Source organism: Oreochromis niloticus, linkage group LG11 (assembly GCF_001858045.2).
Source record: "Oreochromis niloticus isolate F11D_XX linkage group LG11, O_niloticus_UMD_NMBU, whole genome shotgun sequence".
Taxonomy (NCBI): domain Eukaryota; kingdom Metazoa; phylum Chordata; class Actinopteri; order Cichliformes; family Cichlidae; genus Oreochromis; species Oreochromis niloticus.
The window spans coordinates 2,932,830-2,950,942 of NC_031976.2; the positions used below are offsets into that span (position 1 = coordinate 2,932,830).

General features: G+C 37.2%; 1 protein-coding gene across 3 annotated transcripts in view; it reads right to left on the reverse strand.

Moving 5' to 3' along the window:
- The window catches only part of tsnare1 (T-SNARE Domain Containing 1), a 213,404-nt gene that overhangs the window by 23,202 nt on the left and 172,089 nt on the right, over positions 1-18,113 (reverse strand). For 2 of the 3 annotated variants that reach the window (XM_013268380.3, XM_005472380.4), the window contains exon 11: positions 14,624-14,733. The exons of the other annotated variant lie outside the window; for it this stretch is intronic. In XM_013268380.3, the coding sequence (XP_013123834.1) occupies positions 14,638-14,733 (96 nt within the window). In that variant the 3' untranslated portion in view covers positions 14,624-14,637. The remainder of the gene's footprint in view (positions 1-14,623; positions 14,734-18,113) is intronic. 3 annotated transcript variants of the gene reach the window in all.

Genomic DNA, 18,113 nt, shown 5'->3' on the forward strand with positions numbered 1-18,113 from the left:
TCACATACATATATTTTCACTCTCACATACATACATTTTCATTTATGCATTCCTACATTTTGCTCTCATTTACATGCATTCAATATGCATTTAATCTCACAAATAATATATGTATGTAAGCAGAGAATGCATACATGTCAGAAGAAAATATATGTATGTGAATGAAAGAGTATAGTGGAAACGGAAGGAGTTTAATGGAAACGGAAGGCTGGGTGTCTGTACCGCTGTGATTGGCTGAGAAGCACGCACGGGTCACTTTCAAGTGTCTGACAGCATGGAGGGGGGGAGAAGAAACTCGAGTTCTTCAGCAAGCTATCGGGGTGTTAAGAAATATTTTATCATCTCCTGAAACGGTCACATCGTTGTCCTCGTCACTTGATCGAGATGGGACGGGCTCAACTTTTTTTTTTACGTGCGCTCAGAATAGTGGCACAAAAATAACGCCACAGTAACCCAGAAAGAGTAATATTTCAAACTCCGCCACTCTGTGCTTCTCTGCCACTGCCTCGTTTGAGTTTTGGACGAAATGGATTCTGAGATATTGCATTTCGTCATTTCGAGCTGATTGGAGACCAGAACAGCCAATCAGATATTTTTGCATCCAAGTCTGTGATTGGCTGGTTTTGTGGCACAAAAATAACGCCATAGGTCACAAAATAAACTTTTAAGATATTTTCATGCGAGAATGGTGCTGTGTAAACTTCAAATATCTGCTTGATTCATCAAGACATCACATATTTCCATAAGTGCTCTAACATTTTCGGAGATGCCTGTTACCTATGGCCTTATTTTTGTCCCACTATTCTGAGCGCACCTAAAAAAAATTTGAGCGCACGTAAAAAAAAAAGTTGAGCCCGTCCCATCTCGATCAAGTGACGAGGACAACGATGTGACCGTTTCAGGAGATGATAAAATATTTCTTAAAACCCCGATAGCTTGCTGAAGAACTCGAGTTTCTTCTCCCCCCTCCATACTGTCAGACACTTGAAAGTGACCCGCGCGTGCTTCTCAGCCAATCACAGCGGTACAGACACCCAGCCTTCCGTTTCCATTAAACTCCTTCCGTTTCCACTATACTCTTTCATTCACATACATTATTCTCTTGCATACATATATTTTCTTCTGACATGTATGCATTCTCTGCTTACATACATATATTATTTGTGAGATTAAATGCATATTGAATGCATGTAAATGAGAGCAAAATGTAGGAATGCATAAATGAAAATGTATGTATGTGAGAGTGAAAATATATATGTGTGTGAAAGAAGAATGTATGTGTGTGAGAGTGAAAATATATATGTGTGTGAAAGAAGAATGTATGTGTGTGAGAGTGAAAGAATGAAAATATATGTATGTGAGAGTGAAAATATATATGTGTGTGAAAGAAGAATGTATGTGTGTGAGAGTGAAAGAATGAATTTTGGCTTGTACGGCCCCTCATACACATTGCTTAAACTGTTACACTCACACATCCACATGCACACTCACTCACATGCACACGCGGGAACGTGCACACACAGGCACTCATGTGCTCGTGCACATAGACACAGACACAGAGTTTGCAGCACACCGGGGGGGGTTTTATGATGCGGCCGCTTCTATAAAGCTGGCTGTGACTAACAAAGAGGTGAAGAACTTTACAGAGGGACACCGGCCTCGTCTTCCCTTCTAGAAGAATGTATGCTTAAATAAAGATGAATAAAGTTTTTGTAAAATGACTGCTGGGTCCGGTGCCATCTCTGGAGGCCCGAGGAATAAAAAAGAACCGGGGTAAAACTGATTTCCCAACACCACCTAAACATGATATAGCATGTTCTGACTGAGAGATTTCTGAAAAAATTTAAACGTACAGCTCTGCTATCACTTCCAACATAAATGAAGACAGCCTATTACATTTTTTTGGCATAACTTGATGGAATAGATTTTACAAGATTACCAAAATGTTTTTAAATTCTTTCTTATCTGCCTGCTACTCTTAAACGGATAATTAGGGATGGGTACCGGTGTCCGGTGCCATGGCACCGGTTCTGACATAAACAGTAGTAACCAGACCGAAAAGCAGCGCACATTTCGGTGCTTTATTTCGGTGCTTTTTTTTTCCTGAGCCAATTCTAGCCAATCATTTTACGTTTCCGAGGATAGTAGGCGGGGCCAGGTACGTACGTTCTTTTAGAGCAGAGCTACAGATTAAAAATGCCCAAGGCGAAGCGATCAAAGTCTGGCTGTACTTCACAGCAAAAGATGCAAACTCAGCAGCCTGCAACAAGTGCTTTAAGCTGATACTGTGATACTGTCAAAGGAGGTAAGACCTCAAATCTGATGAAACACCTGGCGACGCATAGCGGGTTTTTTTAAAGCCGAGAAATGCGCCGTGTTTGATAGCTTGCTGCGAGACCTCACACCATGCACATCTACTGCGGGTGTGGTGCCTGTTATCAGACCCGGAGTTAGCAACATCCCCCAAAAACCCGAAGAGGAGAGTCCTGGCCCCTAGCCCTGCCAGTGTAGCAGAAATGATGACGGATGATGATGGCAGCAGCAGCCGTTCTCCTCTGCGTGAGTAGCTTCATGTTGTTCGTGTGTAATTAACGTTGAGTAGGCTAACCACATTATTACATTAATGCATGTAAGGTGAACTAGGAAACACCGTCGTAGTTACATGCGGCTGTCTTCTTGTTTGATGGCAGATACTCCTTCACCCTGGCCAAAAAGGCTAAAATGACCAAAGAAAAAGTGGAAAACAGTTAAACATGAGAGGTTTTTGGACAAAGTTTGTGTTTTTTCCATTGTTTAAGCACTGCTTCCAGCCAAGAGCGAGACCATATATGCCCTATAGCTGCAGAAAAGGCTAACATTGTTATCTTTTTACAAAAGAAACAGCTGAACATGAGAGGTTTTTGGACCAATTTTGTGTTCTCCATTCTTTAAGCACCGGTTTGAGCACCGTTTAAGCACCGGCACCGTTTCAAAAGTACCGGTTTGGCACCGGTATCGGATAAAACCTAAACAATACCCATCCCTACGGATAATGAGTTTCATGATTTTCATTTGAATCCCAGTCAAGGTCTCATCCCTTATCCTTCAGATGTGTATAAAGGCTTCGCTTGTCCTCATTGTAAAAACCCCTCGGTCTCAGTCCTCATCAGTGATGACCCTAACCAAATGGCTTCATAATATGGCTTTATTTGTCATGGCTGTAAGTCTTGGCAATAGAAAATTCTGGCTGGTATCCATCAAAAACTATTTACATTGTTTCTTCCAAAAATTGTTTTTGCTTGTGTCTAAAAAATAGAATTAAGATGTGGGCCACGGGTCGTCACTGATGACATATTGTGTTTAAGTTCCTGCTCTCACTGGTTTTTATTAACAATATTTTTATACTTTTCATAACTGTTCAGCTTGTCTTCCCTGATCTACTTTATCCTTTCATTGATTCATTGCAATTTTCTTTAACCTTGTTTTTGTTCTTCTTGGTTGGAACTGCTGCTCAAACCACAAACTTCTTTTTGGGATTTTGAGCCTAATTGCTGCAATCTACCATTGAGATGGACACAGGCTCATAAGAGCGCGAGACAGGACACGAGAGAGCTCACTGAGCAATGAAGTGGTCAGTCACTCATTTTAACAGAGCTTCTATCTGGATTATAGTTATAATGAAGATATCAGTCACCTTCACAATAAATGGAGGAGAGAATCTGAAGAAATGTTCGGCAAAAAAAGGAACTCAAATGCAGGATTTTCAGAGTACTGCATATTCCAAAAGAATTAATTTGTGGTGAGTTTATTTTATAAAATCAGCATTTTTAAATGTGTTACATCATTCATTTTAAATGATTGAAAGAAACTCCTTAGTTTAAAAGGTCAAAGATATTGACATTAACATCAAAGAGATATCATTAAAGCCAATGGGCTTACACTTACTTACCAATAATGTTGTTAAGCTTGGTGTTTAGACTCCTTCCATCCATGTTTAAGTTGAATATTAAAGAAAATCATCTCCAACAAACAAACAAACCAGCAAAAACTAAACAAATCAATAAAGCTTGAGTTAATTTAAACCTTAAATTAAGTTGCAGAACAGCCTGGCTTCTCAGGCTGCTGTATATAAATAAAGTTGGGGCTCACAGTATAATGTGATAACACAAATAGTATGTCTTAATTAATTTTTTTGTTAAGGACAATAAGTGCTTCTTTATTATCAAGAATAATTATTAATAAGATACAGTAATTAATAGCAAACAGAAAAGCCTCATGACAGTCTGTCTTGTTGGTTGACACATGGGAAGCAACACCTGCTAGCATTCATTTAGTTTTTAATGAGACATGAGTGGGAGAGGGGTTAGGCAGATGGGTTAGATGACCAGTAAGTGGGTGTAGTCCTAAGAGGCTTGTCACATGTCTGCATGAACAGCACAGTCTCGTGGCAGTGTGTGATGTAACTGCAAAATTTAATCTGCTGATTTCTCTCCATAGAAATTAATTTTCAATTTTTCGGTGTGTATAATAAAGAACATCTGGGCCAAAACTTGGTGACAGTATAATTACATGTCAGTGCAACATAAAATTAAAACCACACTATTAGTTTTAAATCTGGTTATAAAGATGCCGAGAGAATCAATGTTGTGAATGTGGGAGAGAGTTCCAAAGACAAGAGGACACTCAGTTAAAAGCTCTAAAGTCAGCTGTTTTACTACTAATATTTTTAATTTTACCAATAATGTCTTTAAGGTGCATGCCACTAAAGGTTCAGGAAAAGTTTTGTTTAAACTTACTTTATATGAACTTTTGCCACAAAGCAAACTTTCATAATTTAACTGACTGTCACAACAGGCAAGGACAGTTGCCGTCCATTTGCAAGAACAAATGCTATTTTTTGATTTTGATTTTACCAACTAACATGATACCCACCACCCCAGTGATGGCCTCCTTCACTTGTATCAGTACCTCATCTTGAAAGTTATAGTGAACATCAACTTCCGATCATTTATATGCCTAATTTGTTATAACCATGGAATATGGGAATTTGGACATTACATTGCTTATCTCTGACTCTGATTACTAAGTAACTAAAGCTTTAGCAAATTCTTAAAAAAAAAAAAAAGAATCTACCCGACACAGAACTCCCTCCAAAACCACAATTTGTACGTTTGTGAGTTTCGGACTTTGGAGACAGACATTCTCGCTATGTCCCTGTTTAACTAGGCTAAAGACCTGCTGCCTCTGCTTTCATATAATGAATACCAGTTTGAGCTTAGTATCAATCCTCTCATCTAACCCTCTCCATGTGTACTTTATGTCTAACTATCCCTTTTACTTCCCAAGTTCAAATTTATCATTAGTGATGATGTCAACCCCAACTCTAACACTTGGCAATCAGAATATGTCATTGATGTTTCCATGAAATCAGTCTCTCATGACTTGGTGTTTTCAGTCTTCCAAACCTCCATTATTTTACTACTGTGAAGGATCATGTTTCATTTTAAAGGTAATTAACTGATAATTCACGTAATTTTTCTGGTGCTAAAATTACTTGTACTGTGATGTTATAGTTTGGTAGTAAAATTTAACTGTTCTGCAGATACCGCTGCGTTTGATGGAGCTGGAGCCAGGTGACCATTTCAAACTTTAGAAAAGGAACTTCTTGACTTTGCTGGTATTCTGACTGCCGTGCTATTTCAATAAACCCAGTCACTTGGGCTAAACTCAGAGTTCAGAGAATTTAGAGTTATGTTATTATTTCCCTCCAGTGGGCACAGGGATACTTATTCTTCTCCCTTGCTTCGCACGCTGACACATACACACACACACAAAGTAAGTAATCCTGCCTCATCTGCTAAAACAAAGATTTTGGTGCATTTCCATAAACATGACGAGCCACTAATCTGAGAGCTGAATAAATAAAGCAGAAGGAGATTTCAGATGGAAATGCATTTAATTGTCAGAAAGCAATCGCAAAAATACGAGTATTGTAAACCTTTAAATTTGATTGTTTTGTTTTTACTGTAGTGAAAATAAAATATGGGGAACAAAACAACATTTGAACAGCTTATAACACAAGGAAAAAACGGTGGTTTGAAAAACAGATTAGAAAATTAAGGTAGCAAAAAGAATAGACATCTATAGCCATATTGAGACCTGTGGGGTTGACCTGGTGTTGACATTAAATTAAAAGCAATCTTCAAAGTTGATTTGAAGGAAAATGTTTTGCTGAAGTTCTATCCAGTGTAACACCAGGATAAAAATCAATAACCCTTTTATTTTATTAACCTTTTTAAAGCTATGCAAAAGCTTTGGTTTGGTTTAGGCACCTAGGACTGTTTTCAGTGTGGCAATATAATCGTTTGCCTTTTGCTTCTGTATTGGGTGATGGGTCTCCTCCTGTGCATGAAAACGATGATCTGTTGAATTATTTTCATTCTCAGGAAGTGGACAAAGTCACCGAGAGGGAAATAACAAGGATGAGGCACTACCTCTGGGTGACAGCTGAAAACTCTGAAACCTGACTTACAAAATCCTTTTGTGAATTGACTCAGTAGTTGATTTTTGTCCTCTTACAACTTTTCTATGGCAAAGTTTTGATTTTCATCAACCTCTTTGGAGAACTTTTTGATCATTTCTCATTCACGGTTATAGTATTGAACATGGTTAAAGTTATGGAACAGTCATGTTTAGAAGAAACAAAGCTAACAGAAGACTGTAATGATCTGTCAACCCCTCCATCCACCCTGACCTGCTCCCTATGCTAAATTTGTGGCTCTATAACAAATTAACGAACTCCCCCCTTTAGTTATAATTAACTCCTGAAGGTTGTAAGTTTCATTTTTTAATTACTATGTTAGCTGCTCTTAGCTCACTTATCTCACTGAAGTAAAAACTTTAATAAAAAGCAAGTACTAAGCTGCTGAGCTATAGATAAAGCCAGTACAGCATACTCTTTTCAATATAAACAAAACACTAATGTCAGCAGCTGTGCTGTGAGATCAACTTATTTCAAACACGGAGAAGGTTAGAAGCAACGAAGGTTACCGTATACTACAAAGCACCTGTTAGCGTATCTAAATGAGTTGCAAAGTTGTGTTTATTCTCAGAAAAGTCAGCAAAATAACTGAAGAACAGGCACTGAAACTATGAGACAGAATGACAGGGCTGTGATAGCCACAGTATTGACAGGATCTCTGCACATAGCCACAGGTGTTAGAATTCATCTTATGGTTACTAGAGTGTTTGTACATTGCACTTCATCACAAAATGGCACATTGAAAGATTCAGGATTTTGTTTCAAAATTTTCTAAGAGTAAAATTCAGTTTGCAAAATATCAGCATGATTCCATCTGTATTTTTAGGTCAAGTTTTTGTTTATTCTAGCTGTTATAAAACTGAAATTCAGATTATTTTGGACAACACAATCACATGTCTGAAGGTAGTCGGCCATCTGGACAATGGCTTTGACTTCTGTGAATACTGAAAAGTTCTTTTAATGAGCCTGCTTGCTGTAACTGGGTATGTCTAGCCACTTAAGTATCCATCGTTCAAAGCTTTATTAATATTCACCTGTTTCACAAGTCAGTGCCACAGTTCAGATGGCCTAAAAACTCCAGACATGTGATTGTGATTGTTTTGTCCAAAATAATCTGAATCACCACAGGCTAGTCAACACCACAGCATCGATGCAGCCTGCTGTTTTATGAATAGAACACTTTGTTCTACTTGATTTCCACCACCATCCCTGGAAGAAGATAGGCAGTCGATACTTTATGCAAACAGAGACATCTTATATTGAATGTCAAGAAACAAAATAAATAAATAAAACAAAGTTTGTCAAGAAGCTATTCCAGACATGAGGCTGTATTAGGTTTATCCATACTATATTAGCTTTTGCATTAATGCCATGTGGCAGCATTATTAAACATGCAGGAATACAAACCCTTCTGATATAAACAAAGTTAAACTTTCTACAGTTATTCTATTAAGACTATTTTACAATGGTAGGATAAACAGAAAACATCTTCAGCAACTCCAAAGTTAATCTTCTCTTATCTCGTCTTATCTCTAATTCTAATTGAATATTAGGAATCAGAGGGTGATTTGGAGTGGCTGTGTCTGACAAACAGAACCTATATACTTTATGTTTTACCACCTGCCTATTATAAATAGCCAACCTGTATATATATTGAAATCCAAATGGATGAATATCAAAATATAGGGTATTTTAAAGGTTGGCCTAATAGCTAAATATTGTTTTTTGCCAGCCAAACTTGGCAAATAACATCAAAAAATTGTTTTTCCATCTGTATTAAATTATATTTGGTGGTGGCATGGCTCTGTTCTAGGAGACAGAACAGAGCAGGTACAGTGACAACAGATAAGGCATTGATTAAGTCAGAAATAGCATCAATAGCATGAAATGGAGAAGCTGTGGTTGAAGTGTGTTACAAAGTGGCTTGCAGACAGTCTCTGTATGCAGGCAGATGCAGCGTACACCAACGTACCTCTTATGAGATTTGCTAATATGATGTGGAGAATGGTATCAGCTGCACCACCAAATGGAATTAGCTGATCTCCTCAAACTGCTGGCTGAACCTGACTCTGTCTGAACTAACACTGGGATCAGTCTCCCTACCTGAAGCACAATGTTGATGATTCTTTATCATCCAGCCAAAGGAATCAACACATATTGGGAGAAATCTTTAACAAAGTCTGTCTGATGAGGCATTAAACCTGCTGGTCTCTGTGGCATGTGATAGTGTTCTTAATTGTAACTTTATTTTATACCTTTGTCTTTTCATTTAATTATAAACCATGTGAGACTCATGTACAAAAACAATGATTGTGGACACAAAGAGGTCAAACAGATCTAATTTCTTTTTTTTAAGATTTCAAAAATGCAATCTGTAGTAAAAGTATTCACAAAAAAATGAAAACTAAGTAAGATGTCTTCTTAGGATATCTGCTGGGAGACAAACTGTGCTCAAGCAAGTTTCTGCAAAACACTGTGTAATGGCTGAAAAAGCATGCCATCCTGGAGTCTTTAAAACTATGTATTCATGTTGGATCTGCTATGTAGTGTTTATTTATAGTCTTAATTTGGAGAGCTGACTCATTACATGAGCCAGCTGACTTCTTGTTTGCTGGCAGACTTTGCATTTAATATGATAATCCTGACAAGAATCTCTTTTTTGAGTCAAATAGTTTCTAGAGAACAGTTGTTACATTTTTATTATTTTAAATAAGCAAGTGATGAGCATAACTTGATGAGCCACCATTAAAAGTAACATATATATTCCCCACTTGCTCTGCAGGCGATTAATCCTTCATGCTCGGGTCTGTCTGAATCTGGTCGCACAGGATCTTAGCTAGTCATTTTCAACCACTCTTGGGGGCGGGTTCCATTTTGACCTCAGGACTTCCAGGCCATACTGAGGTAAGCAAGTGATTAGTTGTGCCGATCTTCCTGAGTTACTCATGGATCTTTGTTGTTTTATTCTGGCAATCACTAGCCCTCAGCCACCTTCCTACACTTAGCAAAGAGTCTCAGGGTGCAGAATTTGGGGTGAAACCCTCCATGCCTTGTAAGGAGCTCCGTGGTCTTAATGTCAGTGGTTTCTATCTCCTCCTTTGACCAGCTCATTATCCCAGCAGGGTATCTGATGACAGGGTGCACCCTGTGTTGATTGCACGAGATCTTGTTTTTCCCATTCAGCTCACTCCAGGACTTGCCTCACTCTCTGCAGGTATTTCGTGGTTGCGGCTTGCCTAGCAGCCTCTTCATGGATCCCATTAGCTGTGGGATTCCCAGGTACTTGTAGCTGTCCTCAATGTCTTAATGGATGTTGCTTTGTGTACTGAAAGAGGAAGGACTGTTCCCACCAAGTCGGGGGCATAAAATTGTCCTAAATTGATTTATTCTCATTCTTTTCTATTCTTATTCTATTTCTACTCAAGTACAATACTGTTGTGGTTTTTCTTAGTTTATCTTATTTCTGTAAAGTTGTATATATGTATATTGGATTTTTTTTATTTTTACAAGTTTGCACCTTTGATCTAGGAGGACGATATTTCGTCCCACTGTATACTTTAGTGTATTTTGTTGGGTTGACAATAAAACTCGACTTAACAGTTATTTATAAATCTCAGACATGTGTTAGGGTTTTATGACCTGAACATTTTTATAAAATAGAAAGTAAACTTGAATCTGAACTAACAAAAATCATGAAAGTATTACTTTAATTACTTTTATTCAACCAGGAACATGATACCAGTGAATTCCAAAATCTATATATATTTCCTTGGTGAAGAAGCCAGTCCATTTTAAAAGCTTACCCCCATATATCTCCTCCTATATCTCAAACCAGTTTCTGCTGGCAATGAGGCAGAAGGACACTTCAGGGGGAAAACTGACTCACTTGCCTGTTCTGCCTCTTAGTGTACATCGGGTTTCTGCAGGTATCGGCATGGTTAGAGAATGCCATGGGCAAGCGGTCACTCTGCGTTTTGGGTGGAGGCACAGAAACTGTGACACACCACAACTGTGTTTCCAGCTCCTACACAAAGGTGCGGTGTGTTAAGGTTCCTACTTTGTAATTTTCACATGCAAATAACTGAGAGAAAGTAAATTCTTTTTTGTTTGTGGATCCCAACTATAATGCACTTTTAACAGCAGTGACTCATTAGTCAGGTTAGATAGACAAGGAAAGCCTTGTTTTGAGCATTTATCTTGGTAAAGCAGCCCGGATGTTTTGGCTTATTAAAATCACTGTCCCATTTTCCCATTTTCTGTACATTGGTTAAAAGATCCAAGATGAACTGATTCATCCGTTATTGACTAATCCTGGTAAGTCTGCGTTTTTTTTGTTGTTTCTTGTGTGTGTGTGTGTGTTTTCAGTTCTTAAAACACACAAAACAGTAAGACTAGCCAACCCTCATTCAATCATCAGAAATCGTCATGTCCCCATAAACATATCAATATAGGAAACCATGATCTTGAGCTCCATGCTTTGGAGGAAGGACGAATGGGAGGTGTAAAGTTTGAAACTGTCAGCTATCATTGGAGAGTAATGTAATGTAATATACTAATATTGGAGAGTAACTCCTGCATGCAGCTCACTGGCAAAATGAAGCAGTGGTGCTTTTATTTTAGGTTATTCCTTTATTTCATCCATAAGTAAGTGCTGGCTGTGAAAAGAAACCCCACATTTTTTTCCTAATATGATTCCTAAGAAATATTTTTTTATTCCAACATCTGCTCTGAAAAACCAAAAGGCCTAAAACCAAATACTCACAAAAAAGCCAACAAACAGAAAATGAAAAAAGAAAGAAAAAACCCCAAACATATTTTGCCATAAAGAGAATGGAAAGAAAGCAGATTACACTTCCTCTTAAATCCACTTACATCAGTGGAACAAATGATTCTTCACTCCTAAGAAGCAATATTTGAGTAAATGCATCTGAAATATATAAATGAAAGGTTTATTTAAGGAAACCATGCTGAATGCATTCAAATCAAGTACATTTAATTTCACCAGACTCTATTAAATATAACATTTTGTATTATTTTTTTGGAACAGAATTAATGGAAAACGTACAGGTAATGAAATTAGTTTAAGTCGACATTTAAACTGCAGCTCACTTGGTGTTTTCCTGTTTGACTGTTATTAAGTAGATACATTTATTTTTGAGGGTATAGCCAAGGCATTGGTGTTAAATGAATATTGTCATAGTTCTCTATTCAGAATTCTTTACATAGTTTTTCTGTCCCTAACCCAACCATAACATCTGTGTACATAGTGGCTATTCAACATTTATTTAAACAGATGCTGTTATCTCCTATATATTAAAGACATTATTTATTCATTCACAGTTGTTTAATTAGGCTGTACCTACTGTGATTTTGCACCTGTGGGTATGACTTGCTGTCTTTGCAGCTGATATCACTCTGTAATTAGGGCTAAGAGTTTCTGAGGTCAGGGAGATGAGAGGTTCAGTGTACCTTTGCTCTGTGAGCTCTGTGTGTGCTTGTGGCCAATTACACCTGAGGATAGGAGTGTGCTTTGCCTAACCTTTTGGCTTATGGTTTTTGTGTCCTACATGTAGGTTTTGTTATCTTTACTTTTCTGTTTTAGATTAATTATTAACCATTATTTTATTCCTAGTTTTGCCACCTTGTATCCATTTTCAACCCAGACATTTTTTTTGTTACATCCCCACGTCCACTGGGCTTTCTGGAGAACATAACAAAAATTATTTGACAGAATTTATGAGAATGATTTTATTTTTTATTTATTTTTATTATAATTTTTTTCCATGAACTTTACAAAGTTAATGTTCTAATAATGATCATTTCAAATGATCAAATGACATTTTGTTTTAAATTATTGAGTTTTTTTTTTCCATGAACCATTTTGATACACCACGTTACACCACACAATCGCACAGTTTGTGGAATGGTTTAGTTTACCCTGACCAGTATTCATGGATAAATCATATTATCCCTTAACATTTAATCAGCAAACAGCTTATTTTAAACTTAATGTGTCAAACCAATGACTAGTGCTTGTTGTTCATAATGCAGCTTTAATGTTAAACACACATTGGGAAAAGGTCGCCACCCACCCATAAGTGCACATATCACAAGTGAAAGGACTCTATGACTTCAAAAAAAGAAAGATATCAGTTCTATGCATCGCCTAACTACAATAGAAGCCATTATTGAAAATATACCCACCCAGCACTTTAATCACACCCTAGATCTCATTTTAACATATGGCATAGAAACTGAACATGTAACAGTGTTTCCTGAAAACCCTCTGCTGTCTGATCATTTCCTGATAACATTTACATTTACAATAATTGATTACACAGCAGTGGAGAGTAGACTTTATCACAGTAGATGTCTTTCTGAAAGCGCTGTAACTAAGTTTAAGAATATAATCCACCCACTGTTATCATCTTCAATGCCCTGTACCAACATAGAGCAGAGCAGCTATCTGAACACTACTCCAACAGAGGTCGATTATCTTGTTAATAATTTTACCTCCTCACTACGTACGACTCTGGATACTGTAGCTCCTGTGAAAACTAAGGCCTCAAATCAGAAGTACCTGACTCCGTGGTATAATTCTCAAACACGTAGCCTAAAGCAGATAACTCGTACGCTGGAGAGGAAATGGCGTGTCACAAATTTAGAGGATCATCATTTAGCCTGGAGAAATAGTTTGCTACTTTATAAGAAAGCCCTCTGCAAAGCCAGAACATCTTACTATTCATCACTGATTGAAGAAAATAAGAACAACCCCAGGTTTCTCTTCCGCACTGTAGCCAGACTGACAAAAAGTCAGAGCTCTACTGAGCCAACAATCCCTTTAACGTTAACTAGTAATGACTTCATGAACTTCTTCACAAATAAAATTTTAATCATTAGAGAAAAAATTACCAATAATCATCCCACAGATGTAATATTATCTACAGCTACTTTTAGTACCATTGATGTTAAGTTAGACTCTTTTTCTCCAATTGATCTTTCTGAGTTAACTTCAATAATTAATTCCTCCAAACCATCAACGTGTCTTTTAGACCCCATTCCTACAAAACTGCTCAAAGTCCTGCCATTAATTAATGCTTCAATCTTAAATATGATCAACCTATCTCTAATAATCGGCTATGTACCACAGGCCTTCAAGGTGGCTGTAGTTAAACCTTTACTTAAAAAGCATCTCTAGACCCAGCTGTCTTAGCTAATTATAGGCCAATCTCCAACCTTCCTTTCATATCAAAAATCCTTGAAAGAGTAGTTGTCAAACAGCTAACAGATCATCTGCAGAGGAATGGCTTATTTGAAGAGTTTCAGTCAGGTTTCAGAGCTCATCACAGCACAGAAACAGCTTTAGTGAAGGTTACAAATGATCTTCTTATGGCCTCTGACAGTGGACTCATCTCTGTGCTTGTCCTGCTAGACCTCAGTGCAGCGTTCGATACCGTTGACCATAATATTCTATTCTATACACTGTAGGTATTACAGGTACTGCGCTGCAGTGGTTTGTATCATATCTATCTAATAGGCTCAAATCTGTTCATGTAAATGGAGAGTCCTCTTCTCCTAAGGTTAATTATGGAGTTCCATATAGTTAGGGCTGGATCAGGTGATCCTGAATCCTCCCTTAGTTTTGCTGCAATAGGTGTAGGCTGCTGGGAGATTCCCATGATGCATTGAGTGTTTCTTCTTCAGTCACCTTTCTCACTCACTATGTGTTAATAGACCTCGCTGCATTGAATCATTACTTGTTATTCATCTCTGGCTCTCTTCCACAGCATGTCTTTTATCCTGTCTTCCTTCTGTCACCTCAATCAGTCGTGGCACATGGACGCCCCTCCCTGAGCCTGGTCCTGCTGGAGATCTTCCTGTTCAAAGGGAGTTTTTCCTTCCCACTGTCACCAAAGTGCTTGCTCATAGGGGATCATGTGATCTGTATGTATTATTGTAGGGTCTACCTTACAATATAAAACGCCTTGAGGCGACTGTTGTTGTGATTTGGTGCTGTATAAATAAAACTGAATTGAAAATAATATGGATTTGGCAATGCCATGTACCTGACTGCAGTGTAATGTTGTGGATGATGGCTCTTACCACAATGGTCAACCTCATTTTCTTGCTGAAACAGCTATGATAATGATGAGGATGGTGAGGATGATGGCACCAACCAATAGGAGGTAACACTTCCTCTTCCTCAGCTGTCTCTGTGGAGAGAAAAGGGAATTTAGTGGGTGGAGTTATGTTACTGTTACATTTATAATAAAAAAAAAGTTATTTAGTTAGATTATCTTTTGCTGGATAAATATGTTGAGACATGTTTTGGCAGTAAAGTATGGTGGCGGTTGGCACTGTTGCCTCACAGCAAGAAGTTCCTGAGTTCAAGTCCACCATCAAGTCTTTCTGTGTGGAGTTTGCATGTTCTCCTGTGTTTGCTTTGGTTCTCTTTGGGTACTCCGTAAAATGCAGTTAGTGGGGTTCGGTTAATTGGTCATTCTAAACTGCTAAATTGCAAAGGGTTGTCTGTCTCTATGTGTTAGCCCTGCAACAGACTGGCGACCAAGTCTGCCAGTCTGTTGCAGGGCTAACACATACCCTGTACCCTGCCTCTCGCCCTAAGGCAGGTGGGATAGGCTCCAGCCCCCCCGCAACCCTGAAAAGGATAAGTGGAAGAGAATGGATGGACGGATAAACAAACTGACCCAAGTAGAACATCTGAGAATGTAAATACTATAAAATACAATGACCTTGGAAATTTACAGTATTTTATCAGGTGCCACATTGTAGTCCACTGGTGTTGACAATAACAAACCTGTGGTTTCTCCCATCTCCACTCAATAACTGTACTGTTAACTGTACTGGCATTTCCATTGTCTTTGCAAAGTTAAAAAAGGAAGCACGAAATCACAGTTGACATTCATGTCTAACCATGAAACTTTTGTCAGTTACTGAACTCAGTATATTAACTAATGATAACTAAAGATAATATCTAAACAGGTAAAACAGTAAGAAATCATAAGATCTAGCTCACTCTCCAATTATTTTTTAACTTTTTTTTAAAATCAAGACTCCACTGACATCTTGATCAGTAGAGTCAGACAGAAGAGACTTCTAAAAATCTGCAAACTTTTTGAATTACAAGCTTTTGACTGTAACTGAATAAATGTCTGACCAGTCTGTTTGTGTAGAAGTTCATCACCAAATCATACAAACATTAATCTAATCATTGTGACTTTTTATACATAAACAATGCCACGTTGACAGACCAAATCTGTTTTCTGCCATTTAGACCGAGTGCAAATTATCCTACCAGAAATGTCACATGTCACTGTCATACTGGCCTTCTACTGATGCCTCCACTGTTGTAAATTACATTTTTAGAGTCAGATATTTTAGAATGGATAAAAAGAAAATATGCATACTACTGTACTTTGAACTGTGTTTTTACTTATTTTTTATTATTTATTATTTATATTGTGTATATGTGACTGTTTTAGGAGAATGTGCCAGTTTTTATTGATCTCTATGGATTTCTGAGGCATCTGAATAACATGAGTAGCACTTGGTTTTCATAAATGCAACTAATAATTCATATGTTACAGGAACTTCCACATTAGTACAGAGTACCTCTGTCTTAAAATATTAAGTATTCAATACAATTTTTTTTGTTAAACTTGAGTGTAAACTACAATAAAAATACTTTGTTAGTACAACACATTTTTTGTATTCTATTTCACTTGTTTCTTAAGGGTAGCAGTGGGCATGATTTTTCTTAGTAAGGTTAACTAATTAGAAATTACAGTGCACATGAAGACTGTGTTACTGGATTCTCATTAAATATTCATGTGTGTTATTGTGGCAGCTTTTGTTTTTCTAAGACAGCTTTGATTCAACCAAACATTTGTATTTCATAAGAGTGACAACATTCATATCTACACGATTTTAATAATTTTTCCACACAAACAGCATTCGCCAATGTCAATGTGGTGCACTGACTGATGTAAAGGCCAAGCTCCATTTTAATAACTACATAGCCACAACGCGCGCTTTTCCGTCCCCAGCTAATTTAAAGCAACCCCATAGCGCACAACTAATGCACTTAGAACATGAATGAATAAAAACAACAACTGACATTTTGAAAATACACATGGAGGAACAAAGAAAGTGGCATTTCAGCCAAATGAGATCAACAGAGCTTCAGAGGAAAAAGAGGATTCCAGGTCATACAAACAAATACTGATAAAATGCATGAATAGAAATGGTCCTGCTGCATTGCTTTTCCCCTGAACTTATTCAGCGTCTCAGGCTGATCTATTAATTATCTCGTTTACCACTCATATCGTTGCTTAACATTAAAATCAAGAGAACAACACAAAGAAAAAAATATGCCAGAATGAATTCTGCAGGTTTATATCTTTACTCCAAAGCAGCTAGAAAGGTAAATATTAAATTAACAGCTGTTAAAAAAAGGAACCTGATGTTACAGTGCAGCCCTGCGACAGACTAAGTTAATGTTCTAATAATGATCATTTCAAATGATCAATTGACATTTTGTTTTAATTGCAGTGTCAGGGTTTATATATAGCATTAAAGATGAACACTGTTTAAGGCAATATGATATAATTACATGATTCTGTAATTACCGATGATGTATAACGAGGTGTAGCTTGATTGCTTCTCCTTAATGGGATGTTACTCACTATGTTCATTTTACTATCTTTAACATTTTACTATGTTGTCTGTTGTTTAACAGTTTTTACTTTATGTTACACATTCAGAATTTATTTGACTGTCATATTATTAAAAACAATGGTTCTTTTGTTTTCATATAAACTAGGAACTAGCAATTCTGTAATGGCAATGAAATTAATACCCATTATGTCAGTCGTACATATAAGTATAAATAGTACCTGTAAAGCTAGTCAAGATTCAAATTTTTCTGTAAATTATATGTTTGTTATAATGTACAGTTAGTATGCTGTCTGTTTTGATTTGTGTTTGCTTTATTTACTGACTGTAGAGTCTGATGGTACAGAGGAAACATTTTTTCCCTTATGTTATTCTTCAAAATAATTATTGGCACTCTTTTTTAAAAAAAGTCTAATTAAATGTTTTTATTTAGTTGTCATTAGATAGTAAAGCACTGTAGCAGTCTGTGTAGAGTGGAAATAAATAAGTCCAGTTGCACAAGAAAAGGTGTGACATTTCATAATGAATACCTTTTTTTCCTTTTTAACTAAGTGTTTAGCTAACAGTTTAACTAATTGTGTATTAATACTGTTTTCAATGTATTTTTTCTGTTACTTGTGGTACAATTTACATTTCAAACAAGGTGAGGATTCATTCCAAAGAGAACATAAACTTTAAACATCCATGTCAACAACTATTTGCCATATCTGGTTGGGGGGGCTGAGGGAGTATTGCTTGTGTTAAGCAAAAATATTCACCAAAATGGAGGGAAGAGCAGTGGTTAGGGAATATGTACATATCTATATATGTATGTTTGCTTCTCGTCTCCTCAGGCGGGGACGATGTGTTGGAGCAGAGAATCTATGTTGTCTTGAAATGCTTTTTCTCCCATTTTTTC